This window comes from Pteronotus mesoamericanus, unplaced genomic scaffold (assembly GCF_021234165.1).
Source record: "Pteronotus mesoamericanus isolate MK-2021 breed Mesoamerican mustached bat unplaced genomic scaffold, CSHL_Meso_final contig_1193, whole genome shotgun sequence".
Lineage (NCBI taxonomy): Eukaryota > Metazoa > Chordata > Mammalia > Chiroptera > Mormoopidae > Pteronotus > Pteronotus mesoamericanus.
The window spans coordinates 2,796,425-2,815,371 of NW_026555039.1; the positions used below are offsets into that span (position 1 = coordinate 2,796,425).

Sequence of the window (18,947 nt, forward strand, 5' to 3'; positions counted from 1 at the left end):
TAGGAGGTGGTGGGCCCAGTTTTGGGGGTATGCGGTTTAACCCATACGGAGCCATGTTTAAGAGAAAATGCAAAGAAACCAACAGCAAATTATGATAAGGTAGGTAGATAGATGGCCACGCGCGGTCACCTGGGAAGGTCAGAGAGGACCCTCGGGCCCCGGGAGGCAGGGCCCCCGCCCACGCCCCGCCCAAGCTGGCCCCCTGGTGTCCCTCCCTGCCCCCCAGCCCAGCCCGGGCACGGCTGCCAGCCCTTCCCTCTCCCCACCACAGCCTGACGCGGCCCTTGCACTCGGCCCCAGGACACCTCCTTCCGGAACCTTCGGACGCCCTGAGGCAGCCGCCCCCTGGGGCCTTGTCATGCGCTATTGCTGGTCAGCCCTTTGGGACTGCGTGCGTGGCAGCTCCAGGCCTCTGAATCCCCGGGGTGGCCCTGGGGCCTACGGGGACGCTGGTCCCCGCAGTTTCCTCATGTCGGACAGGAGGAAGTGCCCTTGCCAGCCGCCTCAGGTGCAGGGTGCACAGAGGGTCGCCTCAGTTCCAGACAGGAACCTGCCCCAGTCCCCATCGGAGAGGCTACACAGCAAGGGCCCCCCAGCATCCTTGGCCGGCGGCACTGCCCAAACCCCAGTCTTGGTGCCTTCTCTGCAGACTGTCCCGCTCTGGGGGCTTCCTGCAAGGCCAGGCCCACGCCAGGTGGCAGCAAGTGCTAGGTCAGCCGCTGGTATGTTAATGGGGATGTACCCAAAAATGCAAGTCAAGAGGCATGTCCTTTGGGTGTGGCTGGTGGTCACTTTGGGGAAGAAGGTGGTTTTAGAAAACCAGATAGGGAAGTTACAGAGCTTGAGAAATCCCCTCAAAATTCCCATCATGCTCGACCCCCTTTTCACCCACTCCTGGTGCCCCCACTGCCCAGTGGTCCCAGGCCAGCAGCGGAACATGTCCTTTTCTGTGACCAGCAGTATTCCAGGGCAGCGGACAGTGGGCCAGGAGTCCCAACCAGAGAAGACGGACGAGAGCCGGTATGGGGGTGGGGGACGCTGGGGACCAAGTGGCTGCAGCGGGGCGGGATGCTCCCTGTCCGGGAGCCTCCAGTGTCAAGAAGGAGCAATGGCCGGGACTGGGAGAGCCAGGCAGGTTAGGAAGGACCCCGCAGTGCGGCGTCCCGCAGCAGTTGCTTCGGTGTGCGCCCGGCACACTGCTGGGACCCGACTCCGCGGTGCCCTAGTGGGAAACCCTCAGCGCGGGACGCCTTGGGACAAGCACCGAGCTCCACCAGGTGCAGCAAGGCGCACGCTCGGATTTGGGCCCCGTCCCCCTCTCCGGGTGCTCCAGGCCTGGGGTGGGGTACGGCGTTGGCAGGTCGTTCTAGAGGGGCCCCACTCAAATCGCAGAGCCACGGAGGCTGGGCGGTGTGCGCGCAAGGAGCGGCCAGGAGGCTCGAGGTGGGCGAGGTCCGGTCCCGCCACCTGCGCCGACAGCCCAGGGCGCGGGTCTGTCGCAGGTGCCCACACCGAGTTTTGGTTCCCGAAACAGGTTTCTTCTGAGCAGAGTCGTCACGGAGTCCTTGTGTCACCGCTCTCGGGGCGTCAGCCGACCGGGGCTTCGCGGTGGGGAGGGGGGCGGACCAGGTTCAGGGGCAGGGGGCGCGGGCGGGTGGGCGGGCACGGGTGCTCCTGATGCGCTCTGGCTAGTGACGCCCGGCACCGCCCTCCGGCGCAGCCAGAGCCCGGCCGCTGACGCTGGAGTCAGCTCCCCCCCGCGCCGGGCCGGCGTCCGCGGCCGCCGCACCACGTGCGCAGTGTGGGCGGGGCGCGCGCGGCTGGCGGGGCGCGTGCGCGGGGCGGCACGCGCGTGCGCACTGGCGGCGCGGCGGCCGGGCTCCTCGGAGGGCCGGCGCCGCGGGCCGGGCGGCCATGGGGCGGGGGGCGGCCGCGGCGCCGGGGGGCGGCTAGCGGCGACGAGCGGCGGCGGGGTGGAGGAGTCCGCGGGCTGGGCCCGGCGAGCGGGCGGCCCCGCAGGTGCCCGCGGCAGCGAACGGTGAGTGCGCGGCGCTCCTGGGCCCGGCTCGCCGCCTGCGGTAGTGGGGTCGGGGCCCGGGGGGTGTGGACGCCGGGAGGCGCTGGCCGCTTCCCCCGTCCCGGGAACGCGGCGTCCGCCGGACGTGGGCCCGGCCTGAGGCGACGACTCCCAGCCGGCCCGGGGCCCGGCCCCCGGCGCTGCCTGGCGGCCTCGCCGAGCTTGCTGGGCGCGCCGCTCTCCGTCGGGGCCTCCGAGCTCGGCGTTCATCCCCCGAGGCCCCGCCGGCCGTCTGGTGCGGAGTAACCCGCTCCCGTCGCCCCGGCGCGGGCCGCTCCGTCTGACACGCAGCCTCGCGCGTGGCCCGGGAGTCGCCCCGGCCGCACCCTCGGGCGGCATGAGCGAGCTGCCGTCCGGGCGCGCGGGACGAGGCCCTGCGGGTGCTCCTGTCCCCGCTTCCCGCCCCCACCCGGGCCGCGCTGCCCTCTGTCCCCGGCGCGGCGCTCACCCCTTGCCCTGTTGTCACCTTTGCTCCCGTCACCGCGGGCGGAGCCAGTGCGCACCTGGCTGCCCTGGAGGCGGGCCCTGAGGTGGCTCTGGGCTTTCCTCTTCCAACTGGAGATTGGCTTGTGCTGCCAGCACGAAACTGCGTGCAACTCACGCTCTGTGACAAGGGCCCCCTAGCCGGCCGAGCAGCATTCTTTGGCCGTGGAGGTGGCGGCTGGGTGGGAGGGGACCGGTGCCCCTGATGGCAAGACCGGAAAGCGTTGACTTCTTGCAGCGATGCTTTTGAAAAAAAGTAGGTGTCGCCTCCAGACCGGGGGGCGGGGGAGGGGGGAGGTGTTTTGTGGGAGTTGATGGCCTTTGCCTTTATGACCTGACATAGCAGCTTCTCCGCAGCCCAAGCGTCCCAGCAGTTAGAGGGACCCGCGGGGCTTCCTGGGCCTGCGTGCGGCGGGTGCTGCCGCCTTTCCCTATGCTCTGCCCCGGGGCGCCTGGCCCTCGTCTGCGCCTCTGGGGCGGTCCCTCCGCGGGGCGCCCAGCCCCCAGCGACCTCGCCAGCCCGGGCTTTGCTCTTCGTTGTTTATTGGGTGGGGGGAGGAGAGGAGGCAAGTTACCAGGGACTTTTTTCCATCTCAGTGCTCGCTAGCGAGGTCGAAGAGTTTCCCACTTATGTCGCCAAACGAACTCTCCTTTTCCACTCGGTTTCAACAGTTTCGTGGTGGAAGCTGGAAGCCGGGTGCTCCAGGCCTGGGGTGGGGTACGGCGTTGGCACGTCGCTCTCGAGGGGCCCGACTCAACTCGCAGGCCCAGAGCCACGGAGGCCGGGCGGTGCGTGCGCACGGAGTGACCCGGAGGTTCGGGTGGCCGCGATCCCGGGGCCTGTGTGTGTGTGGCGTTCCTAGATTTTTTGTGCATTTACTTCCTGTTGCTTCGCCTGCTTCTGAGGATCCGGTTATGGGCCCCAACCGCCTCTGACTCAACTGCCCCCGCAGAGGCTGTTTGTTAAAGCTCAGGGCGGGGAATGAACTTGGGCAGAGCAGGAACTTCTTTTCAGAAATGTACATGCGAAACGGACGTGAATTAAATGTGAATCCTGACTCACTGCAGTCAAAAAATACGTTGTGGAGATGCATTTTAGAAGCCGATTTTCATATTTAATCTGATTATTTCATAAATTAGTTTCCTCTGTGGTTAACTAATTAGTCTTTGCAAGTAAATGTGAACGGTCTCTAGGTCATGTGTAATAGGCGGTTTTTAAATATGCTTGCTTTTTGTCGTTTGGATTGGTTTTACCCAGTTTTTTTTTTTTTTTTAATTGCTCTTTTTAGTTTTGGTCAGAGAGGGGAAGAGAGGGCGACAAGGAGGCAAACACCGTCGGGCGCCTCGTGTCCGCCCCCAGGCAGGGCCTGGCCCTGACCTCCCTGGGGACTGAACCTGGGTTGTGAAACAAAGCCCCGCCCCGCGGGTGCGCCCGGGTCGCGGCCGGGTCCCGGCCTCCCGCGGACTGACCGACAGCACTGTGGACGCCCCAGAAGCTGGGCTCAGACCCCGGGCCTGCCCGGCTGCCAGGCATGGCCCCCCATGCGACGCTAGGGACACCGGGAAGCTGGCTGCCCCTGTGTGGGGCTGCGTGTCACAGCAGGCAGCCCGGGTGCTGCCCTGTGGAGCTCATCCAGGCCCCGCTCCCTGCCCGGGGCTGCTGCTCGGGCGCCTCGGTCACCCTGTCCTGCAGCGGGCGGCCGCTGAGGGCCGTCGCGGGTCCCGGCGGGTGGCCCCTCCGTGCTGGGGGCGCACACGGTTTGCCCAGCCGTTCCCCCGCCGGCCCACCTTCGCTGCGGCTGCTGGGAGCGCTCTTCCACGGCTTCCTGGGTGCACGGGCATCCGGTGCCAGGGTGGGCGCCGGGCGCAGTTGCTGGGCTGTGCGTCCCGTGTTTATGAGAAGCTGCCGGACGACCTTTCAGGCAACTGTGCCTCTCATGTTCCCGCCCCGCGTGCAGGTCGGATCTCTGCCGCCGCTGGCTCTCGGTTGCCTTGGTGGCTCTGGGAGGTGTCTGGCGACGTCTCCTCGCGGTGTCTGTGTGCACGTCCTCGTGGCCGGCGCCTTTTGTGCGGCCCGTGTGCCCCACGGCCGTCCTCTCAGCCTGCCCCCCTCTGCCCGTCATGTGACGGGCTGGGCGGTTTTCCGCCGCTGCGTTGGGCGGCTTCCTCGTGTTCGCGATGCCAGCCCTTCGTCGACTGTTGCATGTCCGGGTGTTGTCTCCCCGTCTGCAGCTTGGTTTTCAGTCTTCGCAAAAGGGCCCTCGACGGAGCAGGTTTCTAATCTGAGCGAAGCCTAGTTTATATATATCTTTTTCCTTTTATGGACTCTGCTTTTTATATCATATATAAACAATTCTCTTTGGCCCTGAGTCCCAAAAATTTCTCCTGTGTTTCCTCACAGAAGTTTTGTACTTTATGATTTACACTAAGTATAATTGATTTTGATCCATTTTGAGTTGATTTTCGTGAGGCATGTGGACTTTGCGGGGGGCGCGCTTCCTTTGCCATGGACGCCTCATGGCTCTGGGGCCAGCTGGGGAGAGAGCGCCCTGCCCCGTGGATCACCCGAGCGCCCTGGGCAGGGGCCGTCTGGGCACAGCTGGGCGGCTCTGCCCCGCTCGCTCCGCGGCCGTGGGTCTGCCAGACAGTCTCGTCTGGGCCTTACGGACGCCGAGCTAAGCCACAGGCCGTGCGGGGGAAGAGACGCCCCGGACGCCCGGCCCTCCCGCCCAGCAGCCGGCCTCCCTCCTCTGTCCTGGCCCGGTCACCTCTGGGTTCCCTCATCCCTGTTTGATGAGTTCGGGCTTGCAGGCCCTCCGCGTGGTTTGTTACATTTACAGCTCATTATTTTAAGGACGGTAAAAGCTACACGTTTCATTCCAGCTTCCCTCGGCTTTGCCTGTAGCCCTGACTAGGACTTCAGTGTTGCTGGGTGGGGCACATCCGGCCTGGCCCCCAATCACGTGGAGAACGTTCACTTTTCCACCATTAAGTAGGCTGTTAACGTAGGGTTTTTTTGTTGATGTTCTTTATCAAGTTCAGGACGTTCCTTTCTGTTCCTAATTGCTATGGACTTTTATCATAAATGGGTATATTTTTGTGCATCAAGTGATGTAATCGATGGGTTTTTCTCTTCCTACCCTGTTGATACCTTGCACTGTGGTGACTGAGCCAGCCCTGCATTCCCAGAACAAACCCCGGTGGTGGTTGATTAATCCCTTTTAATCATATATTGTGTGGGAATTAAGGCTACTTTGGATAGCACAAAACGTGACTAAGACTCGTGTGATACGCGTCATGCTTACACTGCAAGTAGAAGCTGAGGCAGCGTCGCGTGCGTGCTGCGCTGCGGTCGCGGCGCCCTGGCTCCCGGCTCTGGCCCGGCACCGCGGCAGTCGCGAGCGCTCCGGGCGGCGTCCACGTGTGGCTGGGGGCGCGGCCGCACTGCATGCTGGGGGGGGGGGCGGGCGGCCTTTGTGCAGGCAGAGGGCCTTGGCGCTGCTTTGTTCAACACTATCTTTTTTTAAAAGTAGTGTTTTTATTTTTTTAATATTTATTTGTTTATTAGAGGGGAACAGAGGCAGAGAGGGAGAGACATCCATCCGCTGCCTCTTGCGCGCACCCCACTGGGACCTGGCCCGCAACCCGGCCTGTGCCCTGCCTGGAATGGAACCAGTTCCCTCTGAGCCACGCCGGCCAGGGCTGCGGGACTTCCTCACTGATAAGCACACTTGGAAAGTGAGCTTGTAGCACTGTGCAGACCTAGCTCCCCTCAGCCGTTTAAATGAGAACTACCTCGATTGACTGACTTCTTTGAATACGCTACCCGTAACATCAGACGGAACATATAAAAACCTGATGATTATGAAATTATGATAACCCTTTTGGAAACTTCAGCGTCGTGGGTGTAATCCACTCGCTGTCCTTATCAGGGCTGTAGCCACCTGACCGGGTGGTTGCTTCTGCGGCTGCGGGAGTGAGAGTCCCACGTCTTCTAGGGTTACCGCTCACCGTCTGGCTCAGGCCTGGGCCGCAGGCGTGACTGCAGCTCGGGGCCCCACGCGGGGCTGTCTCCGTGGCTGTCTTGTCAGGGTTCTGTCCCGAGCTCCTCTGAACTCCAGCGGGGCGGGCCCTCCGCCCGGGGGTGGGCGGTGCCCTGACGGAGCTCCCAGTGTGCGGGGCCCGAGTTTCAGAGGGGGCTCCGGGGCTCCGCCGGGGACTGTTTCTGTAGGCCGAGTAGCAGCGTCTGCAGGGTCTTCCCCTCCCAGGACCCTGGCCGGCTCGTGCCTCGGCCCCTCTGCTGGGCCTCCCTGCTGCGTGGGGTGCCGACGTCTGTCCGCTGTGGCCGTGAGCAGGGCTGCGGGCCCGTCTGTGCCGGGCTGCCCTGGGGTCGGCCCGCTGGCCAGGGGAGCCCAGCGGACTTGCCGGCAGGGCAGGGGGGCCTCTGCTGCCGGGTCCCACGGGGTCGCCTGCGTCCCGTTCTTGCGCCCTGGCCCCCCCTCGGGCTGCGGGGGGGGGTGCGCCGTCCGCAACTGTGAGTGTCCCTAGATGCCAGCCACACGGCTTCTCTGTCCAGACCAGCCTGCCCCCAGAGCTGCAGCCTCGAACGCGAGGCTGCCATCTCCCCTTGGCCAGTAAGACTCGTGGGATTCAGCGAGGGCCTTTCAGGAGCCAAGAACCCGAGCACAGCAGAGCCGGTCGCTTCAGCGCGGTGGCGGGGGGGGGGGCGCCCCCCAGGAGGCCGGCCTCGGGGCGGCAGCGGCGGGGGATAGGGCTGGCGGAGGCGCCCTTTGAGCAGAGACCCGAGTGGGGGGCTGTTTCGGGCTTGCGGCGTCCCCGGGTGTCGTGTGGGTGCCTGCGACTGGGTGAGTGGGAGGGGGCGGTGGGGGAGCAGGGCGGCTGCCGCACACAACAGGCGTGTGCATAACATTTTAAGCAACTGCCCTACTCCCGCCCCCCCCCCCCGCCATGCCGCGTGGCCCCTCCATGACCTCGCCGGTGCTCCGCACTGGTCGCTTCTGTTACATTGTGGCCGTTGTGGTTGCATGTCAGGTGGTATCTGACTGTGGTTTTAATTGCGTTTTCCTCGTACCTGCTGATGTCGGGCATCTTATGCGTTTGTGTCCATGTGTCTTTTTCGGGGAAGTTGCCTAAAGTTGGGATCTAGTGCCCATTTTTTAACTGGGCTGTTTGTTTTCCGACTTCCGAGAGTTCTTCATCTACTCCGAGGGAGGGCCCTTTGCCCCTGTGTGTGCAAGCACTCCCGCCGGCCTGCAGCTGGTGTCTGCGCTCCGCCAGCAGCGCCTTCTGAAGGTGGAAGACGCTCGTTGTGACAGACTTCGGCTTCTCTTGCAGTTCGTGCTCCCTGTGCCGTTTTCAAAAGAACCTTTGCCCCCCGACCCGTGCGGCCGAGGTGGTTGGGCGCCATCCCATGGAGCCAAGGGTCACCTGTTTGATTCCTGCTTGGGGCACATGCTTGGTTGCGGGTTTGGTCCAAGAAGCAACCAATCCGTGTTTCCCTTCCCCTCTTTCTCCCTCCCTTTCCATCTCTCAGTAAATAAATAACATCTTTAAAAATAATAAATGAAAAAGAAAAAAAACTTCGCCGAACCCAGGGCCTCTAAGACTTCCTCCTGCGCTTTCCCCTGCAAGTTCTGTAGTGTGACCCGTGGTCACGTTTGCCTGTGGTGTGAGGGGTCAGCTTCACCCTTTCACAGCGCCAAGCCCCCCTGACCAGCCGAGGAGAAGGGACGGCTGTGTCCCTGCCAGCGCCTCGCCCGCTGCGGAGCGTCCACGGGCTGGCTCTGGGAGGGTGTCCCCCTGTCCCCTGGCCTGTCTGCCCGTCTGAGGGTCAGCGCCACACTGTCTGCTCTCTGCAGCCTCAGCAGGCGAGGCCCTCAGGCGCCGTTCGCTCGGCCGCCTGGCCGTTCGGGGTCCCTTCCATTCCAGGGGAGCTTCACAGTTGCGGGCGTTTCTTGCTGGAGAGCCTGCCAAGGCTGTGCGTGTTGGGTTTGGGGAGACCCTCTAAGTGGGCGTGAGGGGAGCTGAGCTCTGCGGGGCCGCGGGGCCCCGGGCCCCAGCCCCCAGCCCGGGAACACGGGCTCCGTGCCCCTCCCCTCCTTTCCTCTGACCTCTGTCCTGATCTGATGGTGTTTTCAGTGCGATTTTGTGCCTTTTTTTTATTGAGTTACAGTTGATGTATAACATTGTATCCGTTTCAACTATACCAGGCTTTTCGATAATTTGTACATGTTGCAGAACTCTCCCCCTAAGTCTAGTTCTGTCTCCTTTGGTCTCAGGAGCCTCAGGTAGGACGCAATGTTGTTGTTGACTGTGGCACCTGGTCCCCCGTGTGCCCCGACACCTGGAAGCAGGTCTCGCACGTCTTCAGCTCATTGCATCGGTGCACGTTTTACCTTTTAATGCTGCTGACCACGGTGGCCAGTTTTTAAATTTCAGTTTCTTGTTGTTCATGCCTGGTACACAGAAATACTGTTGATTTTCGTGTATTGAATCCGTCTCCTGCATCCTCATTAATAAACTCATCTCTTAGATATTGTCACTTCTTTGGAGATTCCTCATATATTCTGCATAGACGATCGTGCCACGTGTGCTCGCTCATTTTGGGGAGCGGAGTTTCCTTCGAGGTTCTGAGGGTCACTCTGGGTGGAGGCCGGGGCGGAGAGCGCGGGCGCGGAGCCCAGCGGTCCCGGTTGTCCAGCGCTTCTGGGCAGAGAGGCTTTTAAAACCGCGCCCGGACGCTCTCAGTTAACTGCCACGCCGTGACAGATGCCGCCACCCCGTTGTGGTGGGTTTACTCTGGTTTCAGGTCCCCTAGAGTCACTGAAAACCACAGATAGGCTCTCGAATTCTTAAACACCTCTGGGTGGAAACAGGCAGTTTGGTACAGCAGACTGCGGTCCTCCCCGCTGGGGCAGGGGCGTCCGCGCGGGGTGTGTGGCTTGCGCTCGCTCACTTGCTGCATTTCGTTGAACCCAGGGATCAGCGTTTTCCTGACCCGAGCCCCCATTCATTGAGGATGGAGATGGAGCCCGAGAAGGTCAGCGTGAGGAAGGGGCTGAACGCAGATGCGCCCTACCGCTGTGCCGCCTGCCACGGAGACGAGGACAGGGGGCCGGGCCACGCTGTCCGTGGCAGGGCCAAGTCCCGCAGCCTGTCCGCCGCGCCTGCCCCCGCAAGCACAAAGGAGTTCAGGTACGGAGGCCTCCTCCACCTGCCCGCCTGCCGGGATGGTGTGCTGGGCCCGTGAAGGCTGCGGCAGGGCTGCCGTGGGCTCTGAGCTGGTGCCCGTGGACCGGGCTCTGGGGGTTCCTGCCCGAGGCTGCGGGAGGAGGGCTCATCTTCCCAGCACCCCCCGGCCCTGACTCCGTCCTCGGCGGTGCCTGCGCACGGTGGGCCTGGAGGCGCGTGGCCGCGGCTCCGCCTCTGGCTGGGGCAGGTGGTGGCCGAGGACCCGTGCGGGGGGGCTGGGCGAGGGCCCTCTCCCCGACTCCCGCAGGCCAGCCGCGCAGGCGTGGGCGAGCCACCCCGGGACCGCTCCGGGCGGTGGCAGGGGTGTCCCGACCGGCCCGCTCTGAGAGCGGGCGCCGCCGCTGCGTGGCCCTGTCACCTACTGTGTGCTCTCTCCTGCCAGGAGGACCCGCTCGCTGCACGGGCCGTGCCCAGTGACCACGTTCGGACCAAAGGCCTGTGTGCTGCAGAACCCCCAGACCATCATGTGAGTGTGCGGGGCCGGCTCCCTGTCTGGGAATGTCTTGCGGGGCCTGTGCTGTGGAAGGTCCTGGTGCTTGGAGTGAGAAGCCTCGCGGACATGGGTGGGGTGGGCAGGCACCTTTTTGTCGTCGTGGGGGTTTTTTGTTTTGTTTTTTTTGTAGAAAATATAGGAAGAAAAACAACATATTTCATGCTCACACATTTGGTGGGTCAGAATGTTTCCTCTTTAATTATTCTTAAAATACAAGACATTGGCCTGTTCTAACAGCTGAGTTTACTTGCTTGAGACAGACTCCGCCACGCAGCTGCTGCTCTCACGCCGCGCGGTGGGCGGGGCCTGGGGCACCTCCGCACCTGCTGGCTGCTGGTGCCCAGCAGGACACCGTGAGAGCCAGGCCGCCCAGCGGTACCCATCGTCCAGCTCCTCCCTGGTGTTCGGCGGCCCTCAGGGAAGCCGCTCTGTCTCCACGTGCTGCCCGGTGACCTGGCTGTGCTGGGTCTTATAGGAAAACACTAATGGAAAAAGGCTAACATGCTTTTTTCAGAAACTGGTACTTTAGGTTAAAAAAAATCAGAACTCTGTCTCAGCTCTGGTAGCCATGCCTGGCACCTGTGGCGAGCTCCTCAAAGAGGGTCCCCAACTTCCAGGGGAGCCCTGGCCACAGGGAACGGTCTGCCCGCTCTCGAGCTGCTGCTGCTAACCCAGCCAAGGTCTTTGCTCCCCGACCGCAACCAGTGCGTGGCCTGACGGCTGCCTGTGCTGCCACCTGCAGGCCGCCCCCAAAACTGCAGGGCGAGCTGGGAGTGCCCTGCCTGCCTCCTGCGGAGGCCGAGGGCCCAGCACCCGGCCTGGGCAGCTCTGGTGGTCCTGCCTCCATCTGTCCAGCTGCTGTCCAGTCACCTTGGCCGCATCCTGTCCCTCTAGCGCCCCCACAGCGGACACTGGGGTAACCGGTGCCCCCACAGCCAAAGCCCCACTGTCCTGCCGGGCGGCCAGCGCCCACCTTGCCCTCGCCCTGCACCGAGACTGGCGCTGCCGTGGCTTCTCGCCTGCTGCCTCGGGGCCCCTCCCTGCAGTTCCTGGCCGGGCCAAGCTCCAGGCGGCTGTCCCATCTTGGGAGGCGCCCGGGGGCCTGTCAGCGCCCAGCCTGCGCGAGCAGCCACCCCCAGCTGAGCCTGCGGCCACCTTGCCTGTTTTGGCCTCATGAGCCTCAGGTGGGGGCCCAGGCCTGCATCTGAGCTGCTCCCGCGACCAGGCGGCGTTGGTGGGTGGGTGCCCCGGAAGCGTCCCCAGGGCTGCATGCAGGTGGGCATTGGGGGGAGCGGCCATCACTGGCCTGCCAGGCCCTGTGGGGCTCCCCCCGCAGCACCGTAGCCAGGCGGGCGGGCGGGGACCGGACATTCCCTGGTGTTCAAACGTGCGGCGCCGCAGAGAGGCCCGACGCGGGCGCTCCCCCTCCTGAGACGTGAAGGTGCACCCAGACATGGCGCCTCCTCGCTGTCGCTGAGGGCGGGCTCAGTGGGGACAGCTGGCCGCCGGGCCCCACCCCCCCGTCGGCTCCCACGGCCCGCGCGCCACGGAAGGGTCTGCGTCTGCCTTTGCAGGTGACCCGCCGGGAGGTGGAGTGGCCATCGGTGCCCAGGTCCCGGCCGGGGAGGCCGAGTCTGCCTGGGGTCAGCTGGGAAGAGCTTTGTTTTCTGCCTCAGCCTGCCGGTCAGCCTCCCCCTGGCCGGGGCAGTGGGCTGGGCGCTGCCCGGCCCCCTCCATGGCCTGAGGCCAAGCAGGGGGACGCTGTGCAGGGAGGGCCACCCGCCCAGCCGGCCCAGCCTGCGAGCTGCCCCGTGGGCCCCGCCGGTCCCCCAGCCCAGCTCAGGTCCCGGCGGCCAGCGCAGCCCCCTTCCGCGGGCCCGCCCGACGACCTGGTGTGCGCAGCGGCCATCAGGCAGGGCGACCCGGCGACCCTGCGACCCAAGGGTGACGGCGGCGCTGGGTTGACTGTCCGGTGGAGGGAGCTCTCCTGACGCAGTCGCCTGGGGCGGCCGGCAGCACGTCCCTTGTCCCTTCAGGCGGAGCCGCGCTCCCAGCCTTGGGGACCAGCCGTCAGGGTGTAGTGCAAACGCACGGTCGTGAGAGCCGGGGGGCGTGTGTGTGATGCGCCTGCCGTTAGCAAAGTGGGACCCGGACGCCGGTCACAGGCAAGGCCCAGGCAGGCGGCCCCTGCTCGCGAGCCGCGCGCGCCCTGGGCCTCCGCCAGGCGCCCCTCGGGGCCCTGAGTGGCCGCCGCGGCGGAAGCACCCAGGCGGGGCTGTCACCTGCCACTCTCTCCGCGGCCTGTGCTGTGGTTTGGACGCCAGCAGTGCGGCCATCAAATGCTTGGGAGGCTGCCGCCCCACGAGGCCGGTTTCAGCTCGTGTGTCTATCGGGATCGTCCGGGGACAGGGAGGCCGGGCGTGCGCCGGGCATGCTGGCCGCGGGGGCCGGGCGTGCTGACCGCAGGGGCCGGCCTGGACCTCGCCCCCCGCACGGGCCCCAGTGCTTCCGGGCCGGCCGGGGACATCCCCTGACAAGGACAGCAATGGGAGCCACAGCAGGGGCTCTGGGGTTGGGGGTTGGCGCCCTAACCTCTCGGCAGAGGCCCGCAGGCCACAGGGCACGTGGCCTCCCCACGCCGGTCCCCGCAGTGCCCGGGACCACAACTCCGGGACTTGGGGCCTGTCCTTCTCAGGCAGGACCCCCACTTGCTTTTTAAAAAGATTGTTAGCGCACTCCCAGGGCCACAGCAGAACGGAGGAGCAGGCGGAGACTCCCCGTCGGCCCCCACACACGCACAGCGGCCCCCGCTGTCAGTGTCCCTGCAGCGGGGTGCCCCGCCGGACACGCCACCGTCGTCCAGGGCCCTGGTTGACGTCAGGCCCCTCGGTGCGTGTGCTCTGTGGTCGGCACAGACGGGCCGTGGCCTGTGCCCCCCATGACAGTCCCAGAGGCTTCCGGCCCCCAGGCCCTCCTGCTGGCTTTTGAACAGGGTGCCTTTAGCTGCCAAAGTCCGGCTGTCACAGCCGTGTGCACGTGGCCTGCGCCCCCACCTGCAAGCCAGCAGCCGGCCCGGCCTGAGGGTCTGCAGTGGTCTCCGGGGCGGAGTCCACAGTCGGTGGTTTGGGGTCAGCGGGAAGCCTGGCGTCCCTGTTGTGTGCTGGGGGGGTTCCCTGAGCGAGGGGCGCTGGCTCCACGGCCTGTCCGGGGTGTTGCTAGGGACGAGCAAGCGTGTGCGAGGTCAGGGCCGTGGAGGTGAGTGGTGGGCGCGTCAGGCAGCAGGCATGGCCTCTGAGTGAGAAGGCCCTTCCAGGTGGGACCTGCAGCTGGAGGGAGGGACACCGGCCTCTCTGGACTGGGCCGGCGCCGCTACGGATGCGCGGGCTGTGTCGGTCCTGGTGGGAACGCTCCTCTCCCCTCGAAGGCACATCCAGGACCCTGCCAGCCAGCGGTTGACGTGGAACAAGTCCCCAAAGAGTGTCCTCGTCATCAAGAAGATCCGGGACGCCAGCCTGCTGCAGCCCTTCAAGGAGCTCTGCGTGTACCTGCTGGAGGTGTGCGGGCGGGCGGTGGGTGGAACCCCCAACCCCCTCAACCCCTCCCCACTTCGCGCCAGCAGGACCCTGCCGTGGGTGTTGGGGCGTCACAGGGAGGCCCCGGGCCAGCCTGCTGCCCGGTCTCCAGGTGTGTGGCGCAGAGCTGGCGAGGTCGGGGGCCCCTGTGCCGGGAGGGCCGCCGGCAGCGGCAGCCCAGACCCAGGACCCGAGCTCTCCTCCCGGTTGTGCTGGAGCCGCTGGGCCGGGCCCCGCGGTGGGGCTGATGCACCCGTCTGTCTCCAGGAGAAGAGCATGGTTGTGTATGTGGAGAAGAAGGTTCTAGAAGACCCCGCCATCGTGGCTGACGACGACTTTGGGCCAGTGAAGAAGAAGTTCTGCACCTTCCGAGAAGGCGAGCGCCTGGGTCCTGAGCCCTCGGGAGCGCCCGGCGCTCTGGGCCCGTCAGGGCGGCCTGACGGCCTCTCTCGCTCTGCCTTCTAGACTATGATGACATTTCCAACCAGATCGATTTCATCGTCTGCCTGGGGGGCGATGGGACCCTGCTCTACGCCTCCTCGCTCTTCCAGGTGGGGCTCCGGCTGCGCGCAGCGTGTGGACCGGACACGGGTTGGCGGGCGGCCTGGCGCGGGACATGCTCGTCGGGTGCTCTGAGCTGGGGTGGCAGCAGCACCTGCGGCCCCGCTGGGGCGCCGGGGACTGGGGGGGCGGGCCAGAGGGCGGGACTCTGCACAGGGGCACGGGGGGCTGTCCCGAGCCCGGCAGGGCCCCTGCGAGGGGGCGAGGTCAGGCGTGGGGGCACCGGAGAGGGCCTGGGGGTGGGCAGGGCTGGCCTCCCTGCCACTCCTGGCCTTGCTGACCTCAGCGTCACGTCACAGCCGCCCGGCCCCTCCCCCGCCAGGCCCTGGCCCGGGGGCGCCTGTGGCCGGGCGGCCTGTGGGAGGACCGGCCGCTGAGCCCCGCGCTGTCGGCTTGCAGGGCAGCGTGCCTCCGGTCATGGCCTTCCACCTGGGCTCCCTGGGCTTTCTGACCCCCTTCACCTTCGAGAACTTTCAGGCCCAAGTTGCGCAGGTGATCCAGGGTGAGTCGGAGCGTCTGGGGTCCGCGAGCCGCTCCGGACCCGGCCGTGCTGTCTCCCTTGGTTTGGTGGTGGTGGTGGTGCTGGTGGCGGCTTTTGCTCGGTCCCTCCACGCGGTCCCCCAACCCCTCACCCCCACCCAAGGTTTTGGGTTTTTTTAATGACGTGCGGAGCAACGTTTGAGTTTTTCAAGGTTTGGAGATTTCCAAGTTTTGATTGGTCCAAACGTTTTTCTTAACACTGAGAAGCTCAAGCAGGTCACAGGTGTTGAGTAGCAGGGAATTAACTGTCATAGAACACAAGGGTGTTGCTCTTGCTTTGGGAGAAGAAAGGCTGGTCCCCGAGGTGGCGGTGGGGGGTGGGGCAGGGGAGCCCTTAGTGACCAGCCTGTGCCCCCAGGGAACGCAGCTGTTGTTCTCCGGAGCCGGCTGAAGGTCAAGGTCGTGAAGGAGCTCAGAGGGAAGAAGATCTCCACCGCCAACGGGGTCAGTGATGGCGGCGTGCTGGCTGCGGACCGGGACCCGGAGGTCGGGAAGCAGGTCATGCAGTACCAGGTGCGTGGACACGTCCCCCCGCAGGTCCCCCGCCCGGCCCTCCGCGGTGATGGCCTCCGCGTTGCAGGATGGGGCGTGCTCCGGTCGGACCCCAGGGAAGCACTGCCCGCCCCCAGGACCTTCCGGGCTGCCGCCCTCAGGGTGTGGCCTCCCCGCCCCCTAGGTCTTGAATGAGGTGGTGATCGACAGAGGCCCCTCCTCCTACCTGTCCAACGTGGACGTCTACCTGGACGGGCACCTCATCACCACCGTGCAGGGCGACGGTAGGTGGGCGTCGGGTCCGCCCTGGGCGCCCGGGAGCCTCGCGGGCGCTGCGAGGAGGGTGACGCTGCAGCCTGTCCCCCAGGTGTGATCGTCTCCACCCCGACGGGCAGCACGGCGTACGCGGCCGCGGCCGGCGCCTCCATGATCCACCCCAACGTGCCGGCCATCATGATCACGCCCATCTGCCCCCACTCGCTGTCCTTCCGGCCCATCGTGGTGCCCGCAGGGGTCGAGCTCAAGGTCAGAGCCGTGCTCTCCGCCTCTTCCAGTCCGACTCCCTGCCCGGGGCCCCGGCGCTGACTGTGGCTCTGGCCCGAGGTGGCCTTGTCCCCGGGCCGCCCGCAGGCGCGGGACCCCCTTGCCGAGTGCAGAAGGGCCTCCCTCCATCCGCCTCTGTCCTCTGGGCTCCTGCGCCGCGGGTTGTGGTGCCGAGGGGCCGTGCTGGGAGCTCGGCCGGACTCGCGCTCTGTTCGCACAGAGCAGGGCCGTCCACGTCGGTTGGGAACAGGGCAAGTGGCCCCGGCGGTCAAGGGCTGCGTCTGCGTCGAGCTCTCAGTGCCCGGGAGCCGGGCGCCTGGCCCTGCGGCTGCAGCCGTGGGCGGGCGGGTGTAGGAAACTCTGGGGGCCTGGGTGGCCGTCGGTCCTCTGTCCCCCAGGGTGGTTGTCAGAGAGGCACAGGCAACGCCCGCCCAGTCCAGAGGTGGCCCTGGCCTGCAGTGGGTCCTGTGGGCAGCCCTGCAGGGCCCCCTGGCTGGGCCGCCCCTTGGGCAGGGGCCCGCGGCGATCGGCCGCACACGGCGGCCCACACCCTCCTCCTCGGCCTCTTCAGATCATGCTGTCGCCAGAGGCAAGGAACACGGCCTGGGTGTCCCTGGACGGACGAAAGAGGCAGGAGATCCGCCACGGAGACAGGTGGGTGGGCTGCGGGCCGGAGTGGGGACGGGGCGTGTGCCGGCCTGCCGCCCTCATCCCCTGCTGCGGGTGACGTGTGGGCCCCGTGGGCCCAATGTGTCGCCAGGGGCCTGGGGGGCCCTTGTCTTGCACCGTCGTGTCCAGCACCCCGCGCCCGTCGGGGCGCCGCCCTGTCTTCTGCTGGTGGCGGCGGCAGCGGGTCCAGCTCTGCACTGGCCGCACCTGCCTGCGCCGTCCCCTTGGGGCCTCCTCCAGGGCTGGGTGAGCCAAGTGACCCTGTCCCGGGACCCACAGCAGCACCCCGGGCGCCCGGCCAGGCTGGGGGGCCAGGCCCGCGGCGGCTGGCGCCTCGCTGGTGCGGGCGGCCCCCTCGGGAAGGCGCTGGGCGGGCACGTGGGCTGGGGCCACGGCTCAGGGTGCCGCGTTGTGTCCCCAGCATCAGCATCACTACCTCGTGCTACCCGCTCCCCTCCATCTGCGTCCGGGACCCTGTGAGCGACTGGTTTGAGAGCCTGGCCCAGTGTCTGCACTGGAACGTGCGCAAGCGGCAGGCGCACTTCGCCGACGAGGAGGCGGAGGCGGAGGCGGAGGGCTAGTCGCGCGCCTGCTGCACATGCGTTGTCCACGGTCACGCACCCATGTGGGCATCAGCTGTCACGCCACTTCTTCTGTAGCCAGAGAAGGACCCCGGAATCTGCCTTTGTCGACCAGATCAGCTGTTTTTAATATTTTAAATCTGACCTTTTTTTGCATTTCTGAATAAGCCAAGAAAGCAACAGACGGAGCTCCGGAAGCCACGCCGCACGCCCGCGTGTCTGTCGGAGCTGCCGCCAGGGACCCCGAGCTGCCCGGGCACTTCTCAGCCCTTTTCAGGAAATGTCTGTGCATCCGTCTGTTGTGCCGAGAGGGGTCCAGCGTAACAGACAGTGGGTGGGTCCATCCTTTGGTGTTGAAATGAACGTCAGGCAGCCAACACCTCCCTCCAGCCACCCGCCTTCCCTCAGTCCCCACTTGGGGACGGCGGTGGAGAGCCCCCGGGAAGTGACTGCAGGCAGGCGGGCCCCTCCCTCCCACCTGGTCCCCAGGCCCTGACTTCCAGCCCCTGCTTTGGGGTGGCAGGTGCCGCAGAGCGTCATACCCGTGGCCTGTGAGCCTGGTGGTGGCCGGATGAGAGGTCAGCCCGCACACAGCCCCCCACAGGCTGGAAGGCATGTTCAATCCTGTGTGCGCCGTCCACGTTCTCTCCGATGCTCTGAAGTACTGTCCATGTTGTATCCTGCACGCGTGGACAATGATTTCAGACGGAGCTGTGTTCTGTGTGTGTGTGTTCTGTGTGCCACGTGTGGGACCATCTGTTCAGTGCGGCATGGCCGCCACGGGGGTGTCGGTTAGGAAGCCATGTCGCTTTGCAGCTGTCACAGCAGGTTGGGGTGAACCAGTTAGGGTGGAGGGGGTGGTGGCGTGTCATGGCTCCTGGGGTGTGAGGACAGCCAGTCACTCCGGCCGTCGCTGGGGACCCAGAGCTGGTGTGGCGTCCAGGGTTGGCGCCCAGGCCCAGCTTGCACGTGGCCCTGGCTCCGGCCTGTTCCAGCCGCTGATGGCTGAGTGGCGTGTCCTGCTGGGGGATTGGCTGAGCACCCTCCCTGGGCCGCAAGCCTGGGCGGCGGCGGGCAGGCTGTGCCCGCGTGGAGGGACACGCACCCCGACCCCGTGCTCGAGGGAAGGCCCGGGGGCCACGTGCGTGGTCGCCCTCGGCTGGGTCTCTGAGGAGCTGCCCGAGGCCGGAGCGCTGGGTCTGCGTCCATGTGTGCTGACGAAGTGCTCTTTCCCCTGCTCTCGTCCCTGTCAAGCGCCTCGGCGGGGCCTGGCCCTCGGCCCTGCGCGAGACACAGGGCTGAGCTCTCGCTGCCACCTGCATGCCCCCGGCCAGCCGGCTGCCTGCGGGCCAAGGGGGCCAAACCGAAGCCCCGGCTTCAGGGGCAGAGGTGTGGCCTTTGAAATCGGGTCACTTGTGGGGACAGAAAAGCAAGTGCTAGCCCAGGCCTGGAGCAGCACGGTGCTCGGGTGCGCGAGAGAGCTTCGGGTTTTTTCCAAGTAAATTCTTAATGTTTCATACTGTTAATATTCTTAAAATTTATTGAATGTTGTTGAAAGCCTTATTACTATTTTCAGATCCTTTCAATAAACAGACTTGTTTTACGAGTTGGGTTGAGTGACACCTTTATTTGGTTCTTTGTAAACAATCCAGCGACGGGGAGGT

At 65.6% G+C, this 18,947-nt stretch overlaps 1 protein-coding gene across 2 annotated transcripts; it reads left to right on the forward strand.

Annotated features, from left to right (window-relative positions):
- Nucleotides 1–1,869: 1,869 nt before the first annotated feature.
- Nucleotides 1,870–18,877, forward strand: NADK (NAD kinase). 2 transcript variants are annotated; one of them, XM_054584114.1, is made up of 12 exons: nt 1,870–2,038; nt 9,560–9,775; nt 10,215–10,298; nt 13,750–13,879; nt 14,165–14,273; nt 14,363–14,448; nt 14,858–14,960; nt 15,357–15,511; nt 15,675–15,774; nt 15,858–16,015; nt 16,605–16,687; nt 17,124–18,877. In XM_054584114.1, the coding sequence occupies exons 2-12, from the start codon at nt 9,600–9,602 to the stop codon at nt 17,281–17,283; spliced, it is 1,344 nt and encodes a 447-aa protein (XP_054440089.1). In that variant the 5' UTR covers nt 1,870–2,038; nt 9,560–9,599; the 3' UTR covers nt 17,284–18,877. The 2 variants fall into 2 exon arrangements, with proteins under 2 accessions (XP_054440089.1, XP_054440097.1); XM_054584122.1 differs by lacking the exon at nt 1,870–2,038 and adding an exon at nt 2,726–2,816.
- Nucleotides 18,878–18,947: the final 70 nt, after the last annotated feature.

What these genes read in the sequence shown, in the direction of transcription:
- NADK (XM_054584114.1), top strand. Translation starts at nt 9,600, where the DNA reads ATGGAGATGGAGCCCGAGAAGGTCAGCGTGAGGAAGGGGCTGAACGCA. An exon ending in ACGCCTCCTCGCTCTTCCAG is followed by an intron (nt 14,449 to 14,857) that starts GTGGGGCTCCGG and finishes GTCGGCTTGCAG; the next exon opens with GGCAGCGTGCCTCCGGTCAT. An exon ending in CCGCAGGGGTCGAGCTCAAG is followed by an intron (nt 16,016 to 16,604) that starts GTCAGAGCCGTG and finishes CGGCCTCTTCAG; the next exon opens with ATCATGCTGTCGCCAGAGGC.